General features: G+C 26.4%; 1 protein-coding gene across 1 annotated transcript; it reads left to right on the forward strand.

Moving 5' to 3' along the window:
- The first annotated feature begins 9,651 nt into the window (after positions 1–9,651).
- LOC124840378 (probably inactive leucine-rich repeat receptor-like protein kinase At5g48380) lies at positions 9,652–11,092 on the forward strand. The gene is made up of 2 exons (XM_047316424.2): positions 9,652–9,802; positions 10,226–11,092. The coding sequence occupies exon 2, from the start codon at positions 10,245–10,247 to the stop codon at positions 10,890–10,892; it is 648 nt and encodes a 215-aa protein (XP_047172380.2). The 5' UTR covers positions 9,652–9,802; positions 10,226–10,244; the 3' UTR covers positions 10,893–11,092.

Genomic DNA, 11,092 nt, shown 5'->3' on the forward strand with positions numbered 1-11,092 from the left:
GGGAAGAGAATGACTTTTCTTTTTCTCTTTTTTTAATTCTTATATGTAATTTTAATTATTATATTTTAAAAAATATAATTTAGGCATAATATTTAAAACTTAGTTATCTTTTTTTTCATTGTTTATTTATTTTACTAAATTTAATCCATTTTTGAAAAATATTTTATCGAAAGTCTTAAGTAACAGTGAAATAATTAGTAAATAAATATTAACGATATTAATTAATAAATAAAATTATTTATAATTAATTTATCTATAATTATTAATAAAGGAAATTGTCGATTGTTTGATAACAATTCTTTATGTATATATTTTACTATCTATTTTATCCTAATCAATATAAATTGTTTTATTAATCATTTTATGTTTTAAATGTAATAACTACATTTTATAATTATTTTCTAAGCATATATTTTTAATAAATTTAATAATATCTTTTTCTTTTAATAATAATTTAAAAAAATAATTTTTATTTATTATATTAAGGTAAAAGTGATACAAAATAAATTGTCTCACTAAATACATAGGAAAAAAATCATATTTTTGTATTTTCTTTAAATATTTTGAGATTTAAATTTGAAAAAAAATGTTATATTTTCGGAATTGATAAATTAATCGAAATTATATTGGTAGAGAAAGAAAATTGAATAAAATAAATAAATAATATAATAAAAAGTAATTAAGTTAATATTTAAATTTGAGTATAATTATTTTTATTCTTTACATATTAATTATTAAATAATTAATTTGATTGGTTCAAAATAAAATAACATATATTTACAATTGAAAATTATAAAATATTATATCTTTCTAAACTATGAAAGTAAAATTTTAAAGAAATATAAAAAATTAAAATTATAAATAAAATATTAAATGATATATATATATATATATATATATATATATATATATATATATAAGTAAAACAACGTTATTTAAACAAATATAACTTTCATACCATCATAGTAAAAAATTTAGAAAACTCGTTACTTCGTGTAAAATTAATTAAAACATGTGAAAATAATAAACAATTTTAATACAATTTGAAATATAGTGCTAAAACTGCTCAACATAATTTATTTAAAAGAAATAACGTTTGAAAATCATGAAAATAATTCCCTACCCGTTCCTCGATTTACGCAACATCAACTTCATTAGTAATATCTTCTATAATATTATTTGTTTTCGTATAAATATGATCATCGCAAGTATAAACCATTACCACAAATGCAAGGGTGAGCTAACATCATCAACATATATAATAATACAATTATTATAATATAATTATATAATAATGTATAAGTTCATAACATCAATCCATTTCACAACATAAAACACATTTTTAATCCAAACTCTTATTCAGATAAACCATGTCATCGTCACCAATCACTATCGCTATATGTCATCTTCCGTACTCCAACACACACGACCAGTTCACCAAAATTGACCATACAAACTAACGTATGACTTTCCCGTTCACCAAAACAGGGCCCACGCACCAACGCAGATCTCGCTTGTTCACCAAAGTAGGACCTACGCACCAATGCAAGACTTTCTTGTTCACCAAAACAAGGTTTGCTCACCAAATCAAGGACTTTCTCATATCAAGGCTAAAGAGTACATAGGATGATATATAATCAATTGTCTCAAACACAGTCAACACAACAACATGGTTTATCAAACATCAATAAGGAAAAAGAATTCAACCAACACTACAAACACTCCAAACAACTCAGCACACACACTACAATAACTTGGCAATCACATCACACCACTCGGAAAGTAATTTAAACAATTCGATCTCATCTAGACCAACTCAGCAAAGTTCTCAAAGAGCTTGGCCAACACCATAGACAGCTCGGTCAAGTGCTAAAACCTCCAAGCTCACCTAAACCACACTCAAATAATTTCCAAAACCCTAAACTTGAGGTTCCCAAATAGCACAACCATACAGCTCAACCAAAACACAAACAATTCAAACGACACCTCAAACAGTTCGGTCAACAACACCAGGAGGTCGGCAACCATCAAAAACCTCAAAACGACATAAAGAACATCCAAATCTGAGCTTCAGAACCTCAAAACCAAGGTCTAGAACATCCCAAACCTAGACAACCTAGCTAGCTCAGCCAAACATCACGGCCAGCACAACCACAACTCAGCGAGCCTAAAAAAATGTACATTATTACAAGGAAACATCACAACACATCATTTACTCATCAATCTAGTCATAACACATCATGGAAGCAAGGCAGGAACCATGGAAGCAAGGCAGGAACCATGGAATCATTTACGTATATTGTCATATTTACTTATATATAAAAAGGATTTTATATTTTGGTATTTATAATTATTTTTTAATTAATCTTTTATAAATTAAAATAATTATTTTATCAATTTTAATTTTTAAGTATTTTTTTTAAAATTTAACTATTTTTTTTATTTTACTGTTTTTTAAAATGAATCATTTTGTTACAAAATAAATAGAATTTTTATTATTTTTTATCATCATAAAAAAATGTAATGCATGTACTTTTATCAGTAATTTTAGAGAGATTTTATCCTCAATTTTTTTAATATATATAAAAATAATAATTTATTTTAGTTTTAGTATATTATATATACGTAGTATCTCTAAAAATTCTTTTATTTTTAGTATATATATATATATATATATATATATATATATATATATATATATATATATATATATTGTTTTTCCTACTATGTTCAAACAGACACCAATACATATATTTCATTAATTGGGATTAAGGATGTAATCAGATTTTTTTTAAACTGATATGATTTTTAATATGCTGTATCATATACATTTTTATGAAACTGATATAATTTTTTTTTATTTGCTATATCATATGCATTTTGTTTTTTGTAAAACACAATATTTTATTCGAGCAAGATAAATTAGTACGAAGATTAAAACATTTACTTAGATATGTAAAGCTCATATCTTGAATTAGAAGTCACTAGAATAAAATTATCATAGATGTCAAAAAATTTCTTTCAAATTCATAAAATAGATAAATTTTCAAAATCTAAAATTCGAAACTCCATATATACATGTACGAGTTGATAACGTACTAACGTTAGATGTACTTTTTCTCTCTGATAAAGAAGATGATAACGCTGGACATTAATTCATATTATTTATGTGTGTGTTTTATGCAATATTATATATTTTAAACTCAAACTTTCTGTAACTAGAATTCTTTTGGAGAGATAAAAATTAATTTTATTTAATTATATTTTAAAATTTTCATAAAACCATTAAAATACTAGAATTGAATTTTTTACAATTTTTAAAAATTATATTTCTCAACTATCATCATTATACTTATTTTATGCCCAATTTGTTTTACATATTATATCATTATACTTCTTTAAAATCTTAAATTCATATAATATATTAATTCATTATCGTTAATTTAAAATCTTAAAAATAATATATTTGTAGCTTTTTTTCTTTTATATACTAATTACTTTATTTGTTTATATTTAATGTATATCTTCAATCCATAAAAACTCTTTTTTGCTCGTACATGTTAAACACAATTTAATTTTTTCAAACTTATTCGTTTCACAAATAGATAGATTTATGTAAAAATACATTGAATTTTTTAAATTTTAACTGTGTAAGAACAATTTATTCTATCCATAAAACAATTTACTCAATACATTAAATAATACATAATTAATAGAAATAAAAATAAATAAATTTTAAGTTGAATTGGGCTTGCCGATTGATTGCAAATCTCCCTAAGCAAAAGTAAAATTTGTTTAACTCCTACAAACTATATGTTATGGCATTGAGAGGAGATTTTTGTTCAAATACCCAAATTTAGAACCTATATAAAAGATAAAATACCACCTCTTAAACATAACTATTATTTTAAAACTTAGATTATGAAGCAATAAGTTTAAATTTATTTTATTTTTGCAATATTAACTTATAAGGTGAGCATTATCTCCATTTTTATTATGTAAATTGATCCAAATATTCATATTTAAACATGCTTATATAAAAATTAAAATAGTACTTCTATAATTATTTTTTAATCTTATATCATTAAAATATAAACTTAATATATCTATCACATAAAATAAATTGATTTTATCTTTAATAATAGATATAAGATTTATAATACATTCTTCCGTTTTATTTATGTTAAAAATTACATGTCAAATAAGATAAATTTATTATATATAAATAAGTGTAAATTTTATTTTATAAATCAATTTTATAAAATTAAGTTAGATTTAAAAATTAATTTTTTAATATGCATAGAAGTTAATTTTTTTTAATTGTGTCACCAATCATCAAATTACTATTATGGTATTAAATTGATTTTATAAAATTAAGTTAAATTTAAAATACATTTATCTTGTGTATGAAACTAGCTATGTGTAATAATAGTAAATCAATAAATTTAAGAAATTTTATTATTGTAAGTTCTAATGTCATATTAAAAATTATCCAATTATAAATTAGTTTGTTAATACGAGATATCCCAGATTCGCATCACTTTATATAGAAGCATGATAATTTTTTTAAAGAGTAAACTTATGAAAAAAGTGATGGTGGAAAAAAAAGAAAAGAAAAGAAGAGGAAAATAAGGTAACATGTGTGATGGGTGACCGACACTAGGCAACCTATTGTCTTTGAGTGGCAACACGTTTCGTTTGGTTTGTAATGTAATGTTGTGTTATGCTTGTTGTCTGTAAAGGTAGTTAGCACTATCCATAGGAGCAGCCTTTTCTTGTCCGCATACAGTGCCCTGGCTCCACCACCCTCCTACAGTTTTTTTATCTTCGACAAAATTAAGATAATGTAACACCCATTTTTTCTTTTTCCCTTATTACCCTTTACACCATGGTTTCACCATTATGGGTAGGGTCTCTTTCAACAACCCTCCAGAGAAAAATATAAAAAAATAAATTCAGTTATAAATATTAAAATTAGTTTATACAGAGTTAAAAATAATAAATAAATTAATTAAATTTGGTATTTTTAGAATCTCAAAATGATTTTAGTCGTATTGGTATTGAATAATAACCTTAATATTTTTATTAATCTAAAATTAAGAGGGTTAATTTTTGATAATTTTTCTTCTTAATAAATTAAGAAAGACTGTAAGGAGTATTTCTCAACTCTTTTACTATATTTCATTGCCTTGTTTATTTTTAGTTTTGGGTGGTTAATACTTGCAATAAATACTTTAGCGCTCAAATTAATGTTTTTAGATATTAGTTTCAAATATAGATTAAAGGAACTCTTAGAATTCACCTTTTGGTTGTTTCTACTACATCTATTGATAGCACTAAAAGTTAAATTTAACTCTGTTCACTTGATAATCCCAATCAAATTACATCATAATCACATATTACTTGTTAATCATTAGACGATGCTTGTTTTGTGGTTCTTACCCTTAATTAGACCTTTAAGCATTCTTGGTGGAGTCGAGAACCGACAAAGCCCTGTCAACATAAGTCTCTTATCAAGGTGGCCAACAATTATTTAGTGTTATCAATCTCGAATTGGGGTTTGAAATCCTATATGGTTCATTGCCCCCCAGACTCTAGCAAGTACTTAAAGCCTTTTTTGAAAGAGAAATTCCATTTTGTTTGGCTACGGTATGTACAATATACTACCCCCTAGACTTGAGTCAAGTGAGGCATGCAATGGGTCTTTTAGACGTTCGAAAATTAGGGCCTTTAGCTTGTTAGTTGTGATGTGCGTGGATCCCGTCATAGTTATTACACAACTCTTCCCAACATATTTGCTCTAAGACTTAGACTTTTGAATAAATAAAGTTTTTTTTAAGTTCACTATTTAGTGATGGTATCAAATGTTTTATTTCTCTAAGTTAATAAATGATCTACACATTACAAGTGACATCCCGAAAGGGGGATTACACGTCCCATAATAGTCGTGTCGACAGTGTCGAGGTCGATAGTCAAGCCGCTAATCTCAATATTCGAGTGAAGTGCAGTGTGACCAATGACAAAGTTGTCAATCTGTCTACCATTCTGGTAGAGGACGACGAGGGTGTTGTAGCTCAAGACAAGTACAAATGGGTTTATGTGAGTGTTTGGAGCCAATTCTCTAGTTTAGGTCTAATGCTCATGTGAGGTACTTCAAGGAGAACACTTTTTTAAACATCAACGTGCTTATAGGTAGGCGTTCATCTATGAAAATATTAAAATAAAAACTAGTAAAATTCAATATTTTTGTAGAATATATATATATATATATATATATATATTCACTTAGATTTACATTGTGTTGGCTTATGATTACAACTCTTCCTTGCTTGCACACAAATTCTTCTTAAAGATGAACCTTACTTTTGTGTGGGAATAAAGGTCAATTAATTTGTCACTATTTTTCCTCCAAAACAATATTGCTTTCAGGTGATGCACTTCAACCCCACACGATCTCATTAGAGTTATATATTTAGATTCTTCATAAATGTTTGTAATAAAAGTTTATGTAAGTTTTATGAATTATTTTACGTGTGTAGACTAATTTTATAGAAAAAATTATTTTATTTTTCTTTTCTTTTAAAGTTGTTTATTCAAACATGTAGTAAACAATAATCTAATGAAGTTGGTTTAGTGATGGTTCTTGGTTTGTTGGATCATTGTTTTGAAGTGTTCAGGCTTTCTGTGTTTGATCGCTGATTAGGTTATTATGTGTTCTTGCTTTCAAAAGGGAAAGTGTTAAACTTACAAAAGAGTCCATTGGTGCATGGCTTTTTCTGTGTGATTATGAGTAGGAAACTTTAGGGAACAAAAACTGTACTTTGTGCCTCTCCATGATGCTTACTTGTGTCTACATTTATCATAGTTTCTACCTTTCAATCAGTAATCATGGTGATAGTAGCCTCTGTGATTTATTGAATAAACAAAAGGAAGGCATGGACATGAACGGATCTCACAAAAGCATATAGGAGATGGAACAAATGGATAATCTTTCTAGTGAAATATAGAAATTGTGGGTTTTGAAATAATATCTATTTATTGGAGATCTCGCATAGATAAAAAAGAATAGGATCAAATAATAACAAAAAAATTGGGTATAAATTTTACATTACATACTTTGATTTTATGAGATTGAATTAAAAATACATTTATTTACTAAGAATCTTCACCCCCAAGTAGTAATAGCAATAGCTAGTATGACTCCTATTGTTACTTTTTATTTGTTTTCACTAGTATTATCATACAAGTTTAATTAAAATTTTAGTCTTTTTATTAAATTTTTTTGGTTCTCAAAATTTTTATATCTTTTAATTGAGTTTTGACTATCTAATTGTTCTCTTTAATCGGACGTGGTTGTTACCTTACTATGTTGTTATGTTACTTATTTCTATTATCTTCACGTTTTAAGAAATATGTGATTATGTGATTGATACTAGAGTTAAGGATGACTCTTACTAGAGTTAATGGTCACTCTTACTGTAAAAATATGTTGGGTTGTATACAAGGGAGCATCATGGTCACATTTAGGTTAAATTAGTAGTTTGGTTTTTTATTAAAATAATTTTAGTAGGTATTTTTTTTGTCTTAATTAAGGTTTTTTTTTTACTTGTTAAATTCGTATTTGCAACATGACACTATCAGTGTAATGTGACAATAGTAATATTATGCATAAGTGTAAATATCAAATATTATTGTCTTATTTTTAATTTAGTCTTATGTTTAATGCTTAATTCAATTCAATTTATTTTTTTTAAAATGTAGTAATGTTATCATTTTCCAAAATTGTGATAAATTTATTCTTTTTTATATAAATGTTATAATTTTTTTTTATTAAAATTGACATTTTTATTAAATATTTTCTGAAATTATTTTTAAACCAATTCTAAGATAATATTAGATTTCATTTCAATAAATTACTTTTAATCTTATAAAAAATATGTATAAATAATATAGTAGTTTTAAATACTTGTTCTTTTTTATAAATGAAACTTAAATTTATTTAAAAATATAATAATATTTATAAGTCATATTTACATATATTTTTATTAATTAAAATAACTTTTAATATATCTAAAGCCAATTTATGGGTATATTCTTTAATTTCAACTATATATGAGTCTCTTGTCTTGATGAAAAAAAATGTGGGTATAAATATCTAGAAAAAATGTTTTTAATCCTTTTTTAAATGTTTAGTTCATGAAGCACAACATAGTGCTTCATTCATAATCTTTTATTGTCTCACAACAACACACTCACGTAATAGTCCCAACCACTTCATTCACGACTATTAAGTTTAATGAGAATGTAATAATATAGAGTTTCAACCACTTCATTTTGCTAAAATTGTTGAACTAGGTATGAAATTTGAGAAAATTGTTTAGCCATTACATATAGGTGAAATAAAGAAATTTTGTAAAGTATGAAATTTACTATTAGTTGAGAAAAAAAAAATTCAAGTCAAGTATGTGAGTCAGTCCGTGGACCCATGGACCAATTCTAATGTGGGGCAAGCTAGCCTAATCTGTATATTGCGGACCAAGTATAGGTCGGTCGTAAAATGGTCGGATTAATCAATTTAAAAAACAAATGGAACTTAATTAAATATAAAAAAAACATAGAGACTAAATTTAATATAAGATAATGTCATTTGTCACCAACACTGACATGTAACACTAGCATCAATACATGACATTACTACTGTCAAATCACATTCCAGTGTCACATAGCACAATATTGATTTGACACATGAAAAAAAATTATAAAAAACAAAAAATCTACTAAGAGACACATGACATGTCTTTAACATTGTTGGTACAAGTGTAATGAAAGGACCTAGTGGAATCAATTTTTCAAAAAAATGAGACTTAATTGAGAAAAAAAAATTAAAAGAGCTAACCAAATTTGATTGCTATAGGTGATGACATGAAATATATAATATAATTACAATGATCTCATTATCCAATATATTTTCATTTAAACTAAAAATCATTTGTATTTTATATTAACTACATGTTTGTTTGGAGTCTAGAGACTGTGTTGATTTTTTTATGTTGATCTTTGCTGAATATTAAAATTTAAGTGATATTGATATATTAAATTTTCTTTTAATATATTTTAAAACATCAAAATCAATATTTATAACTATATTTTAAATGTACAGTAGAAAAACAACATAGAGAAACTAACAAAAACATCCAAATTAGTTTGTTTTATATAACTACAAATCCTCACTTTTATTGACCCATGAAAGATAACTAACTTAGATGACATGGTAATATAACAACTATATTAATCAGTTATAAAAAAAAAGAGAGATATTTAATTAAAAAATATTAAAAAAAATTGAATACTCAATATAATTTTTAATAAGAATTTAATTGAAAATATTTAAATTTATAAAATTTTTGAAACTTAATTAAATCTATTATATATTAATAGTAAGGAAACATACCTTTGAAATGGGTATACATATATATAAAATACTCTGTTTTCAAAGACTTAAACTTGGACTCTTTCTTTTTTGTCTCTATTTTCTTTGGCTCTTTTAATATGGCTCATTATTATTCTACAGCAGGTCAATCACGGCAACTAAATAAGCACTTTTCACTAACGCGTTTTCTGTAGTCCAAGTCTTCTCTCAAGCTTAGAAACTTTTGGTTTTTTTCTCGTTTGATCATTTCCAAGATGTTGTGATGTTGTCTTAATCTTTCTGATTTCTTCTATAATCTTCAAACCCATCATGTATATAAGTGCAAAAGTTATTGGCTTTCATTCACATCAACTAAGAGTCGTCGTTGCATTTGTAAGTTTTTTGGGTGCCATTGTTGTTCTTCTGATTATCTTAAAAAATTTAAACTTTAAGCCTAGTAAAATTTGAATCTTTTTGTTTTCCTTCCTTCAAATTTTTGAATTCCACCACTTTTAGTATGAAAAAAGCCATTGAATAATGTAGAATTCCACTACTCTTAGTACGAAACATTATTCAATAATGTTTATGAAATGTTCAAACCCCTTTAATAAGAAAAACAGTGATTATCAGTCAGAAGGTGAAAAAGATAACTTTTTTTAGAGAAATCAAAACCCAACTGAAAAATTTAGAGGAACCCATAACCAAATTCACTAAAAGCATATTCCTTTTTCGTAGGGTGATTTTAAAAGCTTATGCCATTGCACACAACAATGTTGAAATTTGTTACCATTTTTGTTTCTTGTCAATGTTTCTCAGGTGATTACAGTTGGTGAAGATGGTTAAGGGTAGCCAAATTTTCACTCTTTCTGTGACCCTTTTGTTTTTTATTTGTGGAAAGACCTATGGAACAGACACTGACATATTCTGCTTGAAAAGCATCAAAGATTCCATAAAAGACCCTTACAAGTATCTGCAATCTTGGAACTTCAGCAGCAAAACTGAAGGCTTTATCTGCAAGTTCATTGGTGTTGAATGTTGGCACCCTGATGAGAACAGGGTCTTGAATCTCAAACTTTCAGACATGAGTCTGAGAGGTCCCTTACCTCATGGCATTGGAAACTGCACAAGCTTAACAGGATTAGACCTTTCAGGAAACAATCTCAGTGGAAGCATTCCAGAAAATATTGCCACTCTTGTACCATTTATCACATCTCTTGATCTATCTTCAAATCAGTTTTCTGGGGCTATACCTTTGAGTCTTGCAAATTGCACCTACATCAACACCATTAAACTTGATCAGAATCATCTGAGTGGTCAGATTCCTCAGCAATTGGCCCTTCTGCCACGGCTCAGGAATTTTACTGTTTCCAACAATTCATTGGTGGGGCCAGTTCCAAACTTTACCAATGGTCATGTGGTGGTAAATTATTCAAACAATAAAGGGTTGTGTGGACCTTCGTTGAAGCCTTGCCCCAACAATTGAAACTCGTCATTCAAGATAAATCCATCTATATACATGTTCACAATAAACTTCTTCCAAGTTATCCAGGAATTTCTTCAAACATGTATACCGATAAGATGGGGAAATAAGAATATCCAGAAATAATGTTTTGACAACCTTTTCTTTTTTTCCACCTACTATCTAAACTCTTCTATAATATAATGTAGTTTTTGTTTCGTAAA

Source organism: Vigna umbellata, chromosome 7 (assembly GCF_029865625.1).
Source record: "Vigna umbellata cultivar VRB3 chromosome 7, Vumbellata_1.0, whole genome shotgun sequence".
In the NCBI taxonomy this organism is placed as follows: domain Eukaryota; kingdom Viridiplantae; phylum Streptophyta; class Magnoliopsida; order Fabales; family Fabaceae; genus Vigna; species Vigna umbellata.

Excerpts from the sequence above, each read along its gene's own strand:
- LOC124840378 (XM_047316424.2), top strand. The coding sequence starts at position 10,245 with ATGGTTAAGGGTAGCCAAATTTTCACTCTTTCTGTGACCCTTTTGTTT.